Source organism: Sparus aurata, chromosome 6, assembly GCF_900880675.1.
Source record: "Sparus aurata chromosome 6, fSpaAur1.1, whole genome shotgun sequence".
In the NCBI taxonomy this organism is placed as follows: Eukaryota; Metazoa; Chordata; class Actinopteri; order Spariformes; family Sparidae; genus Sparus; species Sparus aurata.
The window spans coordinates 4,012,078-4,034,409 of NC_044192.1; the positions used below are offsets into that span (position 1 = coordinate 4,012,078).

At 40.2% G+C, this 22,332-nt stretch overlaps 1 protein-coding gene across 1 annotated transcript; it reads right to left on the reverse strand.

Annotated features, from left to right (window-relative positions):
• Positions 1-1,611: 1,611 nt before the first annotated feature.
• LOC115583216 (NLR family CARD domain-containing protein 3-like) lies at positions 1,612-20,379 on the reverse strand. The gene is made up of 13 exons (XM_030419805.1): positions 20,345-20,379; positions 15,074-15,184; positions 14,611-14,742; positions 14,114-14,251; positions 12,622-12,700; positions 12,251-12,479; positions 10,308-12,084; positions 10,034-10,207; positions 9,466-9,639; positions 8,489-8,656; positions 4,519-4,680; positions 3,728-3,774; positions 1,612-3,550 (listed from the first exon to the last, which is right to left on the reverse strand). The coding sequence occupies exons 2-13, from the start codon at positions 15,142-15,144 to the stop codon at positions 2,997-2,999; spliced, it is 3,705 nt and encodes a 1,234-aa protein (XP_030275665.1). The 5' UTR covers positions 15,145-15,184; positions 20,345-20,379; the 3' UTR covers positions 1,612-2,996.
• Positions 20,380-22,332: the final 1,953 nt, after the last annotated feature.

Below are 22,332 nucleotides of genomic sequence, written 5' to 3' on the forward strand. Positions count from 1 at the left end.
AAGCTTTGCACTCGATGGTAGGTCTGCTCACCCTTTCAAAAACAAAACTTACCTTTGACCCGCAGAGGACAAACTTTTGTCATCAGGGTACTAAACATTAAGAGCCTTACAGAGAAAAGTTTAGTTCAAATGTTCTGACGTCCACACACTTGTTGAGATGTTTCAATACTGTATTTATCTTCCAGATACCTTAACATGCGAATTGGCTGATACAGCGGACTGATTGGAAACCAGTACATCATGAAAATATATATATATTTGGGGCGCTGTTTAGCTCAGTGTATATATATGAAAAAGCAGCATACTACTAACCCTGTATGTATATAATATGATTGCCATTGTTTTATGGCCTGACTTAAGTTATCTTCTTTGTAGAACATGAACTAATTCCTACATACAGAGAATGACTGACTAGTTTTAATTATCTGGTTATCAATGAAAAGAACACTAATATCACAAATGTAAGTTTGCTAACACAGACCTGATGTTACACAAGCCATTTGTAGTAGCTTATTTTGATTCTTTTTTTTAAATCATGTGAATTTTCCTCCTGAACTAGCGACTCTTTAGATGCAATTGAGGAGTAATGATGGATTAAAAGATGAGATCTTGCTGGCTGTACTTACCGGGCTTTTCCATCGTCATCTTTGGCCTCGTTGAGTCAAACTGATTTGCTTTTACAATTGTGGTTTCAACATGCAGAGCTGAGTCCGGGCAGCACCTGAGATGGACCCTCTCTGGAGTGGTTCCATTTTGTAGTTTGTAATTAATCGGAAATATCTGAAATAGTGAATGAAGATTTAGTTGGTGTTTAACAGAACTTTTCACTCAAGGACATTCGTTTCTTTATGTTGTTCTTTCTGGGAAACTTTTTGAAAGAGTTTGAACCATTAAAAAACAAACACAAAAAAAACATATTACAGATGCCACTTTAATATTTCATTTAAATACAGTGAATACAAAATAACATTAGAAAAGTGACTTTGATAAATTTGTCAGCTGAACAATAGCAGGAACCTGAATCTCAGGCTCTCCATAATAGTTTGATATTTTATTTTACAAAGTGAAAGTTCCTGAATATTTGTCTTTCAAAAAACGAAGGAACACATTTATATTGACTCCATTTTAATGTTACTTTTTAAATGTATGAACACATAGGTATAAACAGCACCACACTGATGTCCTGCCGGACACCACAGCTGTTTTTTTCTTGAGATGCACAGAATTCAGAAACAAGAAATTTGAGAGCAGTGGTGGGAAGATTAGTGGCTGTACAGAAACATGTGAGCCTCCAACAGGCTACCATAGGAAGTCGGATTGTTTTCCTGTCCTTAAAAAATAACTCTTTCAGTTGTGTCTGTAATCATTTGGAGATCTAAAGTCCAGCAAAGTATTTCACTGTGATGTGTCTCTACACATACAGAGTCTGCTGCACTTCTTTAAACTTAATGATTTCCAGGTGTCTCCACAATCTTTCATCAACCTGACTGAAGCTGGCCTTAAGCACAGTTTGGACAAATCTGTTTTCTCATATCACCTTCCTGTTTATTACACACAGAACATTCTGCCTGTGATACAGAGTAACAATATAAAGTTCACACTCACTCAAAAACACCTTTTAACTTTTTTATTGACACCAATGACATGTAAATAATTATAATATAAATAAATTATACAAAAGAAGAAGCAGATTGATCAATAATGAAAACCATCATTAGTTTCAGTCCTTCACAAATACAAAATTACCCCACCTCAACCACCTATCACTGTAAAATTCTGAATGCAAAAGATCTTATGATTTGATATATAATCATATATCACCATGTATTATTTTTGATTGAGTGCTTTCACCTCATTAAAGCTTAGTTGCACTTCGGTCTTTATATTGTGGTATTAGTAATAACTTCTCTTTTTATACATAACATATTTTGTGAGGTGCCCTCTGGTGGTGAAAACATAAACTACATGATGTCATTAACACAAATCACATTAAAATGTTTCTGAATGATAAAATATCAAAATATCATTAAACATCAGTGTGATTGATAACCAACAGTGACGTCCAATACAATCATTTGTGCTACATATTAATCTGGACAGATAAAATGACTCTAAAAGAACTGACAACAATATGGATATTCACACTGACATTATTACAAATGATGTCAGCATTAATGTTTAATAATCTGATGATTACACTCCATATGTGACACAGACATTATTAAACTGCTGTAAATACTGATGTCAATAGTTATCTTATAGTACAGGCCTACTCTGCTGGTGGCCTGTGGGCCACATGTTATATTTCTTCATTAAAAATAATAGCATCATTTTAACACATTTTAATTATGAGCTTTACAGGTCAGGGTTAGGAATACGGAATGTAAAAGTTGTCCCCTTGGCACTCTTTTCAAATCTGGCTCTTAAAAAAGAAGTTGAATAGGCCTGTTACAGTACTTAACTGATACATGGAGTGGTTACTGACCCCCGGTGGTCAAACTGAGTCAGTGCAACACTAAATTACACTGAAATGTGTCAAACGTGATCTGAACTAATAAGGGACCAATACTAATCATGTTTGGTGATGTTATGAAAAGAGGAGTGTTGCAGTTTCTCCCTCTGTCTAATATTACTCTTATTATTCTACTTGTTATGAGTAAGAATTATTTTGCTACTACAATACTGTCTGATATAGAAGAAAACAGAAAAAGGTGATCAAGTTTCACTGCCCTGCTGTGGTCACAGTGAGTAACTGTGACAAACAAAACATAATCAACATAAACAATCAGGCAAATCAGGAGATACACTTTAAAAAAATTACATGAAAATCACATGAAATGTAAAACTTCTAACCAGGAGGTCACACTTCAAAAAGTGAAAGACACACACAAAAAACGTGAAAGACACAATGACAACACAAGAATGCACTGTAAAAATGACAACAAAGGAAAGTGCTATAGAATAATAACAATGTATGCTGGAGGAGACTCTCCATCCTACAGAGAACACAGAGACACTGAAGAACCAATCCTGGACCAGAGCCCAAACCCGAACCCAGGATGAAGAGGTTCAGTGAAAGTGGTGTTGAAGGTGTGGAGGCAGACCAGTTTGTTAGAGGAGACTTTATAGAAGGACAGAATGCCAGCAGGATAGTCCACATACACTGCCACTCTGTTGCAGACAGGGGACGGGGGTGAGGACGAGGAGGATACGGATATCCCTCTTTTATTGTGACAGACGGTGTAAGAACCGTCAGAGCAGATCAGACACCAGGACTGATTATTCTCTCCAAACCTGCTGTCAGCGGTGTTTCCTCTCCTTCCCATTCCTCTGTAGGACACAGATATGAAAGCTTCTCCTCCCCACTCGACCTCCCAGTAACAGCGACCGGTCAGACCATTGCTACACAGCAGCTGCCTCCAGTAGTCGAATCTGTCTGGATGATCGGTGTATGACTGATCCTCCTCCACATATGTCACCTTCCTGTTGTTGTCAGACAGTTGGATCTGTTTGTGTACAGTGTTTGTGTCGACTGTAAGTTCACAGGAATCTAATGGGGAGAACAAGTCACAATACAGCAGCAGTTATTGATCATTATCTGTTCATTTATTGACAGTTTGATGATGACTCGTGATATCAGAGATGTGAATGAGTGATATCACAGTTTGAAGAAGGTTGAATGTGTGCTGCTTTGCTTTTTCAAGAATTACATTGAAAACACACTTACACTTCTTCAGACCTGGTCTCAACCACCGTTCTCCAGCAGGCTCCACCCTAAAAGAAGGAAGGTGGGGGTCAGAGCAGCACATCTTCTTTCAGCATACAAACATGGACATGAATCCCTTATTAAATCTAACCATGTCAAAAGCCCCACTCAAGTGATTTTGGCATTTTTATGAAATTTCATATTTTTCAAAATTGTTCCCTGATGATATTGATGAGCCACACTGATCATCAAATATTTTTTGATGACCGACTTAAAACAAAGACATATGACTAAAGCAGAATCTGTTGGTCACATGTCATACTATAAACTTGGCACACTGACAACAGAGCCTTAAAAAGCCATAGAGGCACCAGCAGTAGACCATGTGATCTCAAAATCCATGTCACCTGGATTCAGACTATGTGCCTTGGCGGAACCAAAGTGGTTCAACCCATCAACATCCTTTGAGAACCAAATGGCAGCTACCAGCATGGTTTTGGTGCGACAACAAGCGAGACGTGAATGTTTATTGGAAAACATCAATGGTAGCTTCTGAGGATGTTAGCATACATGCTATAGCAACAGTTTTATCAAAACTGGAGAGTTTATTTCATTGAACGAAGAGCAAAGAACAACACTGAAGGCTTTTCTCAAGGAAAAACATTTTTTTTCAGTCTTCTCTCAACTGGCTTTGATGAGGTTGATTTATCAAACAGTTTCCATTGATGCCTTACCAGATGTTAGGTTATCTGTCACCAGTTCTGACACAGAAAACATTTCTCCATTAGACTGATTGTCTGGCCTCTTTATACCTGAGAATGTCTGGATCCTCCAGCCATGTAGAAAGCTGCTTCACTCCTGAGTCTCCTGGATGATTGTAACTCAGGTCCAGATGTTTCAGATGAGAGGCGTTGGACCTCAGAGCTGAGGTCAGAGAAGAACAGCCTTCCTCTGTGATCAGACAGCCAGACAGCCTGCAGGGACACAAAACAACACACGTCAGACCATCCCTGGGGTATATGTGAATTTTGTGACATATTTCTTATAGACTTTGTAGAGTTGTGTCCTTTTTATTATGCCAAATGTATACACAATGTTCAAACCACAATGTGTTACATCGGCCGGAACAATTTCTAGGAGTGAGGAAGGATGTTATAAAATACAATACAAAATGAATAAACCTAGAGAATTATCTTATGTGTGAATGTTTTTGGCCTGAATTATGTCAGATTTTAATCAGCACAATGGTTGTTTAATGTTGTGTTCACCACCAGTGAAGCAAGTTTGACCACAGGATTACTGATTGATTATTGACCATGTATTGGCTTTAAGATACACACAGAGTGTGTCTGTGTTTTTAAGAGTGACTTTAAATGTAAACAGTTATTGCTGTCATCCTCCTTCACCAACTTTTAACTCAGTTCTGAGTTGGGGCATTCTCACACAGTGCAGTGTGCTGTGGTCTACCGGCCTCCCAAATATAACAGGCTTTTTAACATATTTTACTGTGTTCTTGGCTGATATTATGCCCAAATATGGGCGGGTCCTTATTGTTAGAGATTGTAATATTCATGTGTGTTGCCCTGAAAACCCTTTGGCGCGAGACTTTTTAAACATCATTGACTCTTTTAATCTCATGCCGTCTATACTTGGGCCTACACATGAACGTGGTCACACACTTCATCTTGTTTTATCTTATGGTTTGCCTGTTCTTAACCTGGAGGTCTGTAACGCTTTTTTCTTGGATCATATGCCTGTCCTTTTTGAAGCTGCTGTTTGCTGTCACACAGTTAAAACCTTGTGCCACTGCTGCTCAATTCTGTGCAGTTTTCAGTCAGAACTGCGTCATTCCCGAGTCTGTGTGAGGATACAGAGGCTTTTAACGCATGGTTTCTCAACACCTGTCAAACTGCCATAGACATTGCGGCTCCATTAAAGACCAGGCAGCAGAAAGCTAAATCAGAGCCTTGGCTGAATGAAACAACCCACACTGCTAGACAGGATTGTCAAAGAGCTGAGCGAAAGTGGAATAAGGACAAATTGCAAGTGTCTTTTCAAATACTGACGGATTGCTGGCGTCATTACCAATCTACTGTGAAAGAAGCTAAAAGAAAATATTTTTCTGATAATGTTCTTTTACACTGTCGTAAGCCTTGTGTGTTGTTTAAAGTTATTAACTGTGTTCTGAATGCACCGCTGACTGGAATTGAGGCCATCCCCTGCTGTGTGCAAGAACTATCTTCACTACTTCACTGATAAAGTCACTTCAACCAGAGCACTTATTTCACCTCCTGCTTCTGATCCTTCAGTGTTTGTCCCCTGCTCTCCTCTGTTGGACACGTGTGAGCCTTTTGTGCAGGAGATTGTGGGTCATTTGAAGCCCTTAGGTTATCCGAATGATACTGTCCCGCCTCGATTTTTTAAGGAGGTTTTTCACACTGTTGGGCCATCTTGTCTCACAGTTATTTATAGCAGTCTGTCCTCTGGAGTAGTCCCTGTAAATCTTCAACATGCAGTTGTGCTGCCTTTATTAAAAAAACTGGGCTGGATCCTGCTGTTTTGGCAAATTACAGGTCTACCTCTAAATTGCCTTTCTTCTCTAAAATCTAAGAGAAGATTATTTATTCCCAGCTCATAGTACTTTTTAAATTAACAAAATATTCTTGAGATTTTCCAATCTGATTTAAACATTGCACAGCACAGAATCAGCGCTTTTAAGAGTTTTTAATTATATATTTTTAGCTACTGACTCTGGTAACTGTGTTGTCCTTGTACTGTTAGATTTGACTGCAGCATTGGATACAGTGGACTATGAAATCCTGATTGCTCATTTGGAGCAGTGGGTGGGTATCAGTGGCACAGCACTAGAATGGTTCAGGTTCTACCTGTCACATTGGACTTTCCGTGTCAGCCTTAATGACTCTGTGTCCTTGTGAGAAGGTGAGCACCCCCACTCTTCATCTGTTCACTGGTAAAGACTCTGGTCCTGCATACATTCAGGTACACTCACCTATTTTCCCCTCCATACCCGGTCCGGCTCCACTGCTCTTCTGCGGAAGTGCGCGCCGCTGCAGGGGCGGTCTTTATCGAGCGCGGGGCAAGGGGGGCACAGCCCATGTTGCTCAGGGGTGTTTGTTTGGCTATTGTAAATTGGTTTGTGTGATCCTTATGCAGAGAGTTTGGTTTGTCAGATGAAATATTGTCTGTGTCACAAGGGATTTTGTATTGTTCATTCTGAGGTATATTTATGTGTATAATGTCGGGGGTGGACCAGCATGGTTTTGGTGTTCCCCCTCATGAATGGTTTGCCCCAATTGGGCTTAGCAGGCTGCCATATTTAAGGGAGCTTCATTCAGCTCTCTGCAGCTCTGAGTGGAAGTGGCCTGGTGAGAGGCTATGTTCCTGCCATTTTGTTTGCCTGGCTTTGTCCTCAGAGTATGTGTGTATTTTTATTGTTTGTTTTTTTTTGTAAAATAAAAAGTCTGCTCTTTTGGCACCAGATGCTTTGCTGGCTCTGTTTTCCATCTATTTTCCATCCTCTGAGTCTGGTTTGCCCTGATCCCCTTTTCGTGGGGAGACCACTCCAGTCCCTCACAGTCCTCCACTGCTCCTCTCTCATGTGGGGTCCCCCAGGGCTCTGTGCTTGGCCCTCTTTTTATTTTATGTACTCCCACTTGGGGAGTACATAAAATTTGACAGCCAGATTAAAACTGTGGTGAAGTCTAGCTTTTTCCAGTTAAGGCAGCTGGCAAAAATCAAACCAGTCCTTCTCAGACAGCACTTTGAGACAGTAATCCACGGTTAGTGGGTCCCCCATTGCTCTTACTCAACTGGTACAAAATGCTGCTGCGCGTCTTTTAACTGGCACAAGCAAGTATGAGCACATTTCACCTATTTTAGCTTCACTCCACTGGCTGCCCGTCTATTTTAGGATTCATTCAAAATTCTTTTATTTGCTTTTAAAGCCTTGAATGGCTTTGCTCCACCTTACCTCTCTGAGCTGCTGCACCCCTACACTCCCAGCCGATCTTTCAGGTCAACTAACCAGCATCTCCTGACAGTGCCTAAAGCTAGGCTTAAGATCAGAGGGGATCAAGCGTTTGCCATTGCAGCTTCAAAAGTTTGGAATGGATTGCTGCTGCACATTAGACAGGCCTTCTCTCTGTCTCATTTTAAAACTCCTCTTAAAAGCCACCTCTATTCTTTGGCTTTTGACACTATGTAGAATGTTGATTTTATGTGTGTACATGCATGTTTTTATCTGTTTTATCTTTTTGTGCAGCACTTTGGAAACCTTGTGTTTGTTAAAATCGTGCTATATAAATAAAATGGATTGGATTGAATTGTGTCTGAAATCAGATCCACCTCTGACTGGCTCTGTCTTCTATTCATAATAAATCTTTGATTCCAAAACATACACTCTGCATTAGTATAGGTTAAGTGGAAACGCAAGTATAGGTAATGATAGCTGTTACAATTCATTATGTTGTGTTGCTTCTTGTTTAACTTTCAAAGTGACTTATTAGGGGAAAGTGATCCACATTGATTGACATTTCCAAAATGCAACAGAGAAAAAGATGATTAATAAAATATAATTGAGTCAAATTGCAAAAAGAAGAGAAAATGGAAAAACATTTAAAAGTTTAAGAGTCTATGAATTACTACCAAAGTTCAGTAATGTAATTTGACAAGAATCGTAAAAGCAGATAAAAGCCTGCACATGTTAGCTGTTTATAAAAGATTCTTAATGGTCATCAGTTGAATGGGTCAATTAATACTGACCTGAGAGTTTCCAGTTTAAGGTGTGTACTCTTTAGCCCAGCAGACAGCTGCTTCACTCCAGAATCCTGCAAGTCGTTGTTACTCAGGTCCAGCTCTCTCAGACTAGAGGAGCTGAGAGCCGAGGACAAAGCCTCACAGCTTCCCTCAGACAGGTTACACAGACTCAGCCTGAAAAAAAAAAAAAGACACACAACAGAACATTTTAAAAAGATTAGTCTGGACTTTATCTGAAGTGGACTTTAGGTAAAATCCTTGCTGTTTTACACTGACTGTTGGAAATATGAAAATTACTTTGATTTAATCAGGATGAAAAGTTGTCCATTGATAAAAGTCACATGATATTACAACACAAATTAGATTTTCAATCTCAGCCAGACTGAATCTGAATTAGGGTTGGCCAATGTCTGCTGAATGGCCATATGACGATGTCTACAGTGAAACATCGTAATGGACGGTGACATCACTGTTTATGAACTTGAGGCAGTGTGCTAAGCTAAGAAAACTGTATCAAAATGAGAGAAAGAGTGGCTGATGGGGAAACAAACACTGCTACTACAAATTTGACCGAGAGTCTTCAGATTGCTTAACTGAGCTGGTTTATTAAGAAAATAATAAACAGGACACAGAGATGATATGTTACTGCACTGAGCAGCAACACACTTATTTTAATTTCATTGCCCCACATATTACAAACAACAACAACTCTGAGGGGACAGGCTACTTAATTGTGCTCTCTGGTGGGGAGCCTTTTAAATTACGATGTTAGGATGATCAGAGATTAGTAGTAGATGGCTGTCAGCCATGGCATCGTCCATCAGCCAAACACTAGTCTGAATTAGAACAAACTACACCAGGAAAATAAAATATTTTCTCTAGTATGAAATTTTGAATCCTTACGGGAAAAAGAAAAAAGTTATCAAATGGATCTGAAATTTTGGAGACATATATAAGACAAGCAGACTGTATGCTGATCTGACCTGAGTGTTTTAATTTTACAATGTGGACTCTTCAGTCCAGCCGACAGAAGCTTCACTCCGGAATCCTGCAGGTCGTTGTTGCTCAGGTCCAGCTTTCTTAGACTGGAGGACTTGGAGCTGAGAACTGAGGACAGAACATCACTGCTTCTCTCTGAGAGGTTGCAGCCAGTCAGTCTAAAGAGAAAATAATGAAAAAAAAGGCACAAAACATTTGTGTTGAACATGTTGGGTCTAGAATCTAGCGCATATAATCTCTTCTCAACACATGTTAAAATCCTTCCAGCTTTACCCGAAACAAGTCGAAGACATGACAATTAATCATTCCTACATCTGAAATAAACAGACATCCAGCAATAAAAGTCAAATGTTAACAAAACATAAATGACATTCTCAATCTCAGCCACAGTTCATATGTTGTGCTGTACAATATCTACAAATATGAATGAGAACAAAATAAACTGAAAAATTCAAATATTTTCTGTCCTGTGAAATATTGAGGCTGTTTTATGGATGTTAACATTTTAGGAATTAATTTAATTACTGAAGACAAACTGGGACTTAATCTGACCTGAGACTTTCAAGTGTACAACATGGACTCTCTGCTGCAGCAAACAGCAGATTCATTCCTGATTCCTGCAGGTTGTTGTTGCTCAGGTCCAACTCTCTCAGTCGTGAGGACTTGGAGCTGACCACTGATGACAGAGCTTGAAAACCTTTCTTTGAGAGGTTACAACCACTCAATCTGGGGAGACAAGAGTAAGGAAACCAATAAGTAGTTATTTCATTATCTCTCCTGTTAAAAGAAAGCAGATCACTTATTGATTTCGAAATATCCTACTTACAAAGCTTTCTTGGAGGCTGTGACCACTGGCAGGAGCTTCAGAAGAGCCTCCTCCGAAGCGGAATATTTCTTCAGGTTGAACTCATCCAGATCTTTCTCTGATGACAGCAGGATGAAGACCAGAGCTGACCACTGAGCAGGAGAGAGATAATATCTGTAGAGACTTCCTGAACTCAGGTACTGTTGGATCTGCTCCACCAGAGATCGATCATTCAGTTCATTCAGACAGTGGAACAGATTGATGCCTTGCTCTGCAGACGGAGCCTCTTCAAGTTTCTTCTTGATGTACTCAACTGTTACCTGATTGGTTTCTGAGCTACCCTCTGTCTCTATCAGTAGGCCTTTCAGGAGAGTCTGATTGGTCTTCAGTGAAAGACCCAGGAGGAAGCGGAGGAACAAGTCCAGGTGTCCATTTGGACTCTGTAAGGCCTTGTTTACAGCACTCTGGTAGAAATGTGTCTCTGCAGGTTCATTAGTTGATAGTTCTTCTGACAGCAGATTGTCACCATTGTTAACGAATTTGAGATGGACATAAAGAGCCGCCAGAAACTCTTGAAAACTCACGTGGACGAAGCAGAACACTCTGTCATGGTACAGGCCTCTCTCTTCTTTAAAGATCTGTGTGAACACTCCTGAGTACAATGAGGCAGCTTTGATATCGATGCCACAGTCTTTCAGGTCTGATTCATAGAAGATCAGGTTGCCTTTCTTCAGCTGCTCATAAGCCAGTTTTCCCAGTGACACAACTATCTTCTTGTTCTGTGGAGTCCAGTGTCGATCTGTCTCAGCTCCTCCATCATACTTGATGGTCTTCCGTTTGCACTGAACTACCAGGAAGTGGATGTACATGTCAGTCAGGGTCTTGGGCAGCTCTCCTCCCTCTCTGGTCTTTAACACGTACTCTAGAACTGTAGCAGTGATCCAGCAGAACACTGGGATGTGGCACATGATGTGGAGGCTTTGTGATGTCTTGATGTGGGAGATGATTCTGCTGGCCTGCTCCTCATCCCTGAATCTCTTCCTGAAGTACTCTTCCTTCTGTTGGTCAGTGAACCCTCTGACCTCTGTCACCATGTCAACACACTCAGGAGGGATCTGATTGGCTGCTGCAGGTCGTGTGGTTATCCAGAGGCGAGCAGAGGGAAGCAGTTTCCCCCTGATGAGGTTTGTCAGCAGAACATCTACTGAGGTGCGCTTCGTAGCATCAGTCAGGATCTCATTCTTATGGAAGTCCAAAGGAAGTCGACAATTATCCAGACCGTGTAAGATAAACAAAACCTGAAACTCTTCAAACCGTGTGATTCCTGTGTGTTCGGTTTCAGTGGCGAAGTGATGAATGAGTTCCACCAAACTGTAATTTTTGTTTTTCAGAACATTCAACTCTCTGAAGGTGAATAGAAATATGAAATCTATGTCTTGGTTGGCTTTGCCTTCAGCCCAGTCTAGAGTGAACTTATGTGTTAAGACTGTTTTTCCGATGCCAGCTACTCCCTTTGTAATCACTGTTCTGATTGGCCGATCACTTCCAGGAGAGGGTTTGAAGATGTCTTGTCTGATTATCATTTCCGTTGTGGCAGTTTTCCTGGATGCTGTTTCAATCTGTCTGACCTCATGTTCGGCGTTCACCTCTTCAGTTCCTCCAGCTGTGAGGTAGAGCTCTGTGTAGATCTTGTTCAGACTGGTTTGTTGTCCTGCTTTAGTGACCCCCTCAAAAAAACTGTGGAACTTCTTCTTCAGGGTACTTTTGAGTTTACTCTGACAAATACCAGCATGACTTTCTGAATGAGCACACAAGAACACAGAAGATCCATGTGATTGATAAAGAAAACATGAAAATGTACTTCCTATAAAGAATGTATACATAAACATATTTTTTCCTCCATCTCCATAGACATAAATGCCCCATTGGTCCAGCTTGTCAATTTATGTAAAAAATCCTCTTACTGCTCTGCAGACATTCAGCCAGTTCCTCCTGCTTCATTTTCCTCAGGAAGTGCAGTGTGATCTTCAAGAACGCCTCTCTGCTGCTCCTCCTCTGTTCATCCTCTCGACCACCCAACACCTCCTCATCCTCCCTCTGACTCTCTAAGCTCTCTGAGTTATCTGAGCTCAGGAACTTCTGGATCCTCTTCAGTTCATCTCTCACATATGTGACAATGTTCTCCTCCAGTAGCTGGAAATGAATGTTATATAAAGAGCACAGTCAAACTAAAATCATAAAACTAAACATTATATTTATGTTAAACAGACTAATCTTTAAAGTGTGGTAGGGAGATTTGTGTGAATATATGAATAGATGCAACAGTTGTACAGACCATAAATACTGAGTCCAGGTGTGTTTGATGCTGCTGGGCAGAATGACCACTGGGAACCTCTGAGCTCTCCTGGTCGACTCTGTGGAGGAATCATGAACAATTAGCTCACATTATGTCTGTCCATACAGAGACTAACACAGGTAGATCCTTTGAGCCAAAGAGTAATTACAACATTGAATCAGAGAATTTCCCTGATGTGTTGGTCATTATGTTGATCTCACTGTGAATCAACAGTCCAGCCTGCATTTCTGTGCAGCTTTCAGATTCTGATATCCGTCAGAAGCAAAAAACATAAAAAAAAAAAAAAAGATGACCTGTGTATTTTTTTTATTCACAATTTACTCTCAAGTGAAGAAAGATGAAAGCAGGTGTTTTGGATGAGGAGCAGCAGACTCTAGGACTATCACAGTGCAAAGTGCTTTTTCACCATTCAACCTGATCAGCTGGACCGCCCCAGGGAGGAAGCGAGTCAGAGCTAGAGCCATGCTTTCTAATCCAGCTTTGTTTAAGGCTGCTCCTGGTTAATGTCTGGTCAGAAACAAAATCAGAGACTGTTGTGCCCACAGAGATCTGTCTCCACCACAACATCTGCTGTTGCACATGATGGGCAGACCGTGTTCTGACCTGACAGAGTGCAGGACTACAGCTGGACGAGTAGAGGTGGACTCTGTTTATTACATCGATGCTTGGTGCTCATGGACAGTGTTTCCCAGATGTTGAACTTTTGATGACCTCCTGACTACCAGGAAAATGAAATATTGTCCAATCACATTTTTTCTTTAAATTCCCCAATCTCTGTAAGGTAATTAGAATACTGAAAACAATTTTTTGGGGGAAAAATGTCCATGTTACGACCCTCTAGTAACAGTCTACTACAGTGGACATCAGATTACCATACCAACTGAACCTTGATGGCAACTCATGGCAACAATGTGTTGTGTAATAATGAATGAAGTACCTTGAACCTTTTATATGACAGGCTGTTTATGAGCCAGGGTGTGTTTGTTATGTGCTTAATGGTGGTTTCCCTTTAATGCATACACCTGAAACACTTCCATTTTTAAGACAATAAGGAAAGAAGAACAATGTTTAAAATAAACAAACAGGTTTTAAAAAATGTTTCTGGATATATAACAAATAACAAAAAATAACAAACAAATCAGTAATATGTTTTACTTCATGAGCAGCTCACCTCTTTGCAGCAGAGGATTGTTGTCCTTTAAAATTGATTTCACGATAAGTCGACCAGTCACTCTTTAAGGACACACTGCTGGGTTCAGGCGTTTCCAGCTTCCTCCTGATAGAAACACAAAAACAGGTTACAATTTGAACTGCACCCAGAACAACTGGTTATACTGAGCAGCTTTCAGATTTGAGAATAAGGGAAGAAGAACAATGCTTAAAATATACAAACTGGTTTTTAAAAAATCCATCTGGAATATTGAAAATAGAAAACAAATCAGTAATATGTTTTACTTTATCAGCAGCTTACCTCTTTGCAGCAGAGGATTGTTGTTCTCGTTTAAAATCGATTTCGCGATAAGTTGACCAGTCACTCTTTAAGGACATACAGCTGGGTTCAGGCTCAGATTCAGGGTCAACTTTAGCAGAATCTGGTCTCTTATGGATTCTGTTAGACAGAGAGGAAGTCAAAGTTCACTCAAACATGAAGCTGTGAGAATATAAACATGTAGCGTAGTAAAGTCTAGCTTTATTTCTATAGCTCCTCTTTAAAAATGCAGTCACAAAGTGCTTCACACAAAATATGAATGAATAAATAAACAAGGTAAAATACATTGCACTATAAAACAAAGCATGGTAAGAGACAGACCAAACTAAATTGAACCAAGAGTAAAAAAAGGGAAGTAGATCTACAAAAAGTCTTTCCTATAATGTGAGGAGTAATGCTGAAACTAAACATACAGCTTTTAATAAACATATCTAGATAAATAAAAGTTAAAATGTGACCTAATTTTATCAACAGCTTACCTCTTTGTAGCAGAGGGTTGTTGTCCTTGTTTAAAATCAATTTCCCGATAAGTTGACCAGTCACTCTTTAAGGACACACAGCTGGGTTCAGGCTCAGCTTCCGGTTTAGCAGAGACTTTTCTCTTAAGGATCCTGTTGGACAGAGAGGAAGGCCAGCATTAGTCTAAAGACAGACGAAAGTAGAAAGTTCAATAAAACATGAAGCTGAATGATTTTAGTCTGTATATCATTGGTTCATTTAAAAAGGGGGGGGGGGGGGCAGATTTAGACTTGGAAACTTGGCAGCTGTCAGATGTCACAATGTAAATGTGTGTTCATACAGTAAGTTTGGTAAAGTTTGTTGTGTAAAGCACTTTTAACACAACACACAGAGCTTTGAGTGTGAATACTGATGATGGAGTGCTTTAAGTTCTGAGCTCTGACATGGAAAAGAGTGGTGGACAGTTGGAGACCCTCATCTCACCTCTGAGCTCTGGTGTGGCTGGAGTGCTCCTCCTCCTCCTCTTCCTCCTCTCTGTCCTCACTCCGATCCATGTTGCTGATCTCACACCCGCGTCAGCTCACACACTTTAATCTGGAGAGGAAACACACACACTTCATCATGAACTGAGATCATCATCTACATCAGGGGCTGTATTCCCAAAGATTCTTAGTGCAAAGAGTTGCTCCTAGTGGCCAGATTCTAAGAAAATTCTTAGAATCATGATGTTTTCTTAGAATTTCCCCTAAAAGTGAAGATTAGATCCTAGTAAAGATAAAAGCTACTCTTAAAGAATCCTAGCTCTTAAGAGAGCTCCTAAGGTGAGATCTGTTAAGAGGAGGGAAGAGGACGTTTAAGCGGTTTAGGAGTTCCCTAAGCAGAGGACAGAATAAACTGTGAAACTGTCAGTCAATGTTTCTCAAAGCTCAGGATGACTTCTTTAAATGTCTTGTTTTGTCCACAATCCAAAGAAACCAGAAAATATTGCCTTTTTTCTTAAAACTCAAAATAGTTAACGGTCAATTTAAAAGTTGAAAAATAAACGCTGAATCATCACCGTCAGCTTTACTGGAGTGAAAGTAAAGTAAAAGTAAAAGTCCAACATTCAGCATCCTATCTAAAAGTAAACTTAGGCTAAAAATCAGCTTCATCTGGTTTAAGTACCAGACGTAACTGAACTAATTTAACAGTAAAACGTCTCCTTTTACTGAGGGTAAGAGTACCTGAAAAGTACTTACATAGGCTCAAGTATTTGAGTAAAAGTAGTTACTTTCCACTCTTGCTGAACAAGATGATCCAGAGTATAGCTCCATATTATCCCTGATATAAACTCAATAAAACACTGAAACATTGTTCTGGATCAGCCTCCTTCATGTTGTTATTGTCTGCAGCTGTTAATCATTATGTGGGCAGAAAGTGATTTAACTGCTGGAGCTCAACATTATGAACATGTTGAGCTTTACAAAGCTGCAGCTCCCCCACTGTGTCCACATCAGTCCTGTAGTATACACACTACATGATGATGGACTTTCACTGGCTGCCTTCAGTCATCAGTCAGTGCTGCTGCACAGAATCACAGTATGTGTTCAACAACCGAGGACCGACTAGGGATGGGTACCTTTCACATTTGAAGCGATACGGTACCAATACTCAGTACCTGTGAATCGGTACCGGTATATATCGGTACCTGTTTTCGGTACTTTTATGCGGATATGTGTGGTAATTAAAGTTATTTTGTATATTAAAAAAAATAGTCAAAACTTGTGAATTTTGAATATTTGTTGACGTGTCACTCCATGGTTACATTATGCTGGATTTTTGATGGTACTAATAATAATCATGGCGACAAAAAATTTACAAAGTCTGCATATCAAGATAAGAAACTGCAGCAGCAGTGAACCTGCTTTCTTTTTTCCCGCAGAATAGAGATATAATCCATGAAAGAACATTATCACATATGATATTGTACACAGATTAAATATTTAACTGTCATGTATCATCACAGTAACAGCGTTACATATATTAGCATCTATAAAAACTTCAAACAAACAAACAAACAAAAAACATTATAGAAACACATATTGTGATTTTGTGCGGACCTGTAGACTGAACATATAAGGAGTAGTTCATGTTTATAGTCATCAGAGAACGTTACGTTGTTTTTGGTTCGTATCTGTTTCCTGAATATATCCGTACGTGTGTAAATGAGAGGCATTAACTTATGGCACTTTGTAGAAGGAGCTTTATAAAGTTCACTTCATTGACTCGTATTAGTTCACGGGTCGATCTGCCTCCTCCAATATAGCGGCGACGTTGACGTACGGTCCTGCGCTCAATGAGGCGTCTATGTATGTATATATGTGTGTGTCTATAGTGCGAGCAACAGCTGGGGAGTTTTAAAACCAGGAAACAGCTGATCACAGCAGTCAGTCCATCACTTCATCCGCGGACATTAAGATGAACAACTGGACAGTAGGGGTGGGCAGATCGATCCAAATATCGATAGTATCGATACCAAGGTGAGTATTGGTATCGGATCGATACCAGCGTGATGAGATCGATATTTTTGTTGTAGTTTCTCTTCTATAAATTCAGCAAATCACTTGTATTTCTTCCCAGAGTTAGTGTGAGCGCAGCGCTCCTCTTCACCTCTCTCACTCCGCTCACTCAGGTTCACTGTAACTGTAACTCAAAAATATATACTACTAATATATATATTAAGATATATAACCTACCTCAAGAATATAATAACCCTTTTGTGTATCTGTTGAAGGAACATTAGTATTTCTATTTAGGCTACATGCAGGTTAGAGATTTGATATGTTAAATAAAGTACAAAATCATTAATTGATCAGGAATTTTCAAGTAAAAAGTATCGGTATCGGTATTGGTATCGGCAATACTGGCCCTGTATTTACTTGGTATCGGATCGATACCACCCCTACTGGACAGCCGCTGAGATCCAGCAGATGCTAGCGTCTCCTCGGTCTCTGTAGCTGTCTTCGTTGTCCGCTTTTTGTTGTAGCAGCAAGCTACTACCGGTCGCTACTTTCAAATTAAAAGCCTTTCGCTAAGAACCCAATTCTAAACTCCAATCGGGTGCAATGTAAAGCTCTTTTTTTGAAGACAAATTTGTTGTCTTTCTGACAGAGAATGCAACGTACTTTACGCCGCGACTTCCGCTCTTACTGACGCCCGTAAAGGTGCGTTCAGGCACCGAAATTTGGCACCGTTGAATTTTACGTGAACCAATACTCAGTAATACCGACGTGTTTCGGTCGGTACCGGTAAAAGTACAGGGTTTGGTACCCAACCTTAGGACCGACTGACTGTAATTCTACCGTTTTCAACTCTCACATAAAAAATGGCGTTGAGAGCCGTTCAGGCTCATTAACTGTTATAAAATTTGTCAACAAGCGAGAGATGGAGAAGTTCTGCTGGTTTACTGCAACAAGCCAACAGAAGTTAACACTCCCTAACAAGATGAACACAGAGTTTTCAAAGTGTACAACAGTAAGTGTGTCGTTTACATTACCTCTACAGGGAGAAACGACCTGCGCCGTTGTGCTGTAAGGTGAAACTTAAGATAAGTGTCAGACGGATACTGAGCAGAGAGACGTCACAGTCCTGGACGACCGACAAGAGCCAGAGTCCAAACATATCAGTATTCCTTTATGGTCCCATAAACAGAGAAATTTGTTTGCCGTAGCAGCCAAAATACAGAATATTACAAAAAGAATAGAAAAATAGAATTGTATATACATATATACATGATATTGTACAACACTGACAGCAGTGAAAATTAATAATATTGTTTTTTTATGGTTTCCTGTGACAGACTCTAATTATAGCCATTTATTATAGGTTTAAAATTGCGTCAACAGATATGACTTTGTCAGGGTTTATATCAATTATTAGAAATCAAGTAGACCGAAAACTGATATTTAGGACTGATGGTCATTTGCAGTAAAAATTACACTCTTTGTGGTGGAAATTCAAACAACCATGGATGAAATAAACCAAAGTACAATGAACTTAAGTGCTGTTCTTCAGTACAGTTTTGAGGTACTTTACTTGAGTATTTCCATTTTTTGCTACTTAATACTTCCTCTCCACTACATGTATTTGTATACTAGTTACTTTGCAGATTCAGATTATTCAGTGTTCAGTTTAACTGTGACATGTTACCAGTCAGATAGTGTCGAGTGCAGGACGTTGTGTGAGAAGAGAAAATCTTAGATACCAATAATCTGAAAATGCTGAAAATCAGCGCCTTGTTCAAAAAGAGACACTGTTTCATTGGTATTTTTCTAATTAGTGCACTCAAATGAACTGTTGATATAATTTATTTCAATCAGTGCAATGCAGGTCAGCTGAATATGCAAAAATATTAACATGTGAATAATATGGTTGCAACTAACGATTATTTTCTCGATTTATCAACGAGTTGTTTGCATGGATGCAGGAATTAAACCTAAAACAAGGCTGTCACTAATGCTGAATTTACAAGAACAACCAAATAATTAAGAATATGTCATTGACAGCGTTTCACAAAGTTTAGAAAGCTTCTCCTAAATCAACAGCCTACAAAATGTAGTGATTTTATAAGGGAGTCTGGAGGATTTCTCTCCCTCTTCATCTCCTGGCTGATGTTCACTGTAGTCTATGTGGCTGCTCTGACCTGGTGTTCAAGTTTACTGTCTGCTGTCAGGCAAAACATTCTCAATATGTACATTTTTATTTACAACCAGATTCGTTGTCCTGGGTATTCAAATTAATATAAAAAACATGAATGTCTGGCAACATTTACTATGATGTCATTATACAGACTGACCCATTCAGCACAAACTGTGAAACTGCCAGTCCTTGTTTCTTGAAGCTTAGGATGACTTCTTTGAATGTGTTGTTTTGTCCACAGAAAATATTCTCTTTTTTCTTAAAACTCAAAATAGTTGGCGGTTAATTTAATAGTTGAAAACTAAATGATGAATCATCAATTAGCTTAACTGGAGTGAAAGTAAAAGTCCAACATTCATCTTCCTAAATAAAAGTAAACTTCACCTAAAAATCAGCTTCATCTGGTATAGTATCAGAAGTAACTGAACTTATTTATCAGTAAAACGTATCGTTTTATTGAGAGTAAGAGTAGCTGAAAAGTACTTAACTAGGCCCCAGTATTTGAGTAAAAGTAGTTCTACATGCTACTCCTAAAGAATAAGATGATCCAGAATATAGATCCATATCATAACTGATATAAACTCTCAAAACACTTAAACATTGATCTGGATCAGCCTCCTTCATGTCGCTATTGTCTGCAGCTGTTAATTATTATGTGGGCAGAAAGTAATTTAACTGCTGGAGAGCTTTGAGTTCATGAACATGTTGAGCTTTACAAAGCTGCAGCTCCCCCACTGTGTCCACATCAGTCCTGTAGTATACACACCGCATGATGATGGACATTAACCGGCTGCCTTCAGTCATCAGTCAGTGCTGCTGCACAGAATCATAGTATAACCGACGCTGTTCAATAACCGAGGACCGACTGACTGTAATTCTAACGTTTTCAACTCTCACATATAAAATGGCGTTGAGAGCGGTTCAGTCTCATTAACTGTTATCAAAGTTGTTAAGGAGCAAGTGACGGAGAAGTTCTGCTGTTTTACTGCAACAAGCCAACAGAAGTCAACACTCACTAACAAGATGAACACAGAGTTTTCAAAGTGTATAACAGTATAAATATGTCATTTACATTACCTCTACAGGGAGAAACGACCTGCGCCATCATGCAGTAAAGTGAAAGTTAAGATAAGCGTCAGGCGGATAGTCCTGGACGACCGACAAGAGCCAGAGTCCAAACAGATCAGTATTCCTTTACTGTCCCATAAACGGGGAAAGGACAGAATATTACAAAAAAAAAGAAATAGAATAGAATTGTATATACATATAAACATGATATTGCACAAAATTGACAGCAGCAAATTTTTATTTACAAATACAAACAATAAATATGGGTATTAAGAAAATTAACCAGACAGTGCCATCCAGAAATTAGTTTTGTAAAGATGTATTGCACAGTGCAGAGTGCAGAGTGAGGTCTATTGGGAGCAGTGCTGGTTGAACAGTCGGACAGCAGCAGGATGGACCTATGATACCTCTCCTTCACACTTGGGGTGTATCAGTCTGTTGCTGAAGGAGCTGCCTAGTGCTTTGACAGTGACCTCTTTAGGCTCTGTCGTCCCCGTCCCTGATGAGGCCAATGATAGCAGAGTCATCAGAGATCTTTTGTAGATGGCTATGGGGTGATTGATGCTAGAAGTCTGCGGTGTACAGGGTGAACAGGAAAGGGGCCAAGACTGTTCCCTGTAGGGCCCCTGTACTGCAGACAACTGTGTCCGACACGTAGTCCAGAATCCTCACATACTGTGGCCGGTTGGTGAGGTAGTCAGGGATCCATGATGTGAGGTGTTGGTTCACCTGTGTGAGCTCCAGCTTGTCCCCCAAAAGCGCAGGCTGAATGATGTTAAAAGCACTGGAGATGGACAAGGACTAGCCGCTTCAGGGTCTTCATCAGGTGTGAAGTGAGAGCAACTGGTTTTTAGCTGTTGAAGTCTTTTGGGTGAGGGATCTTTAGTACTGGCACCACGCAGGAGGTTTTCCACAGCAGTGGCACTTTTGCCAGCTTCAGGCTCATATTGAAGATGTACTCCACAACTCTGCACAGCTGGTCTGCACAGGACTTGAGGAGCCTGGAGCTGATCCCTTCTGGGCCCTTAGACATAGGGTTTAATATGACGTCGGTCCACCCTTTGCAGCTATAACTGCTTTAACTCTTCTGGGAAGGCTTTCCACAAGGTTAAGGTGGGTGTTTATGGGAATTTTTGACCATTCTTCCAGATTCGCATTTGTGAGGTCACACACTGATGTTGGACGGGATGCCCTGGCTCTCCGTCTCCGCTCCAATCAGGTTGAGGTCAGGACTCTGTGCAGGCCAGTCAAGTTCATCCACACCAAACTTTCTCAGCCATATCTTTATGGACCTTGCTTTGTGCACTGGTGCACAGTCATGTTGGAACACGAAGGGTCCACCCCCAAGCTGTTCCCACAAAGTTGGGAGCATGGAACTGTCCAACATCTCTTGGTATGCTGAAGCATTCAGAGTTCCTTTCACTGGAACTAAGGGGCCAAGCCCAGCTCCTGAAAAACAACCCCACACCATAATCTCCCCTCCACCAAACTTTACACTTGGCACAATGCAGTCAGACAAGTACCGTTCTCCTGGCAACTGCCAAACCTAGAATCGTCCATCAGATTGCCAGATGGAGAAGCGCGATTCGTTACTCCAGAGAACGCATCTCCACTGCTCTAGTGCAGTAGCAGTGTGCTTTACACCACTGCATCCGACACTTTGCATTGCATTTGCTGATGTATGGCTTGGATGCAGCTGCACGGCCATGGAAACCCATTTTATGAAGCCCTCTACACACTGTTCTTGAGTAGGGCTGGGCGATTAATTAAATTTCAATTTAGATTTTGGCTTCCCTCGATCATGAAAACAAGATAATCGTAATAAAACGATCATTCTGCCGCACGCTGAGTCTTGTGTGGTAAATGCAGCGAACCCTTCCATCTCCACCTGTGCACTCCGCTCCATCCCGCCCCCGCCTGAAAGTTGTCGCTTTCAGCCACGCCGGTGCGTATTGCCAGTGCGTGTTTTGAAAAAACGTGTAGAAGAAGACGGTAGA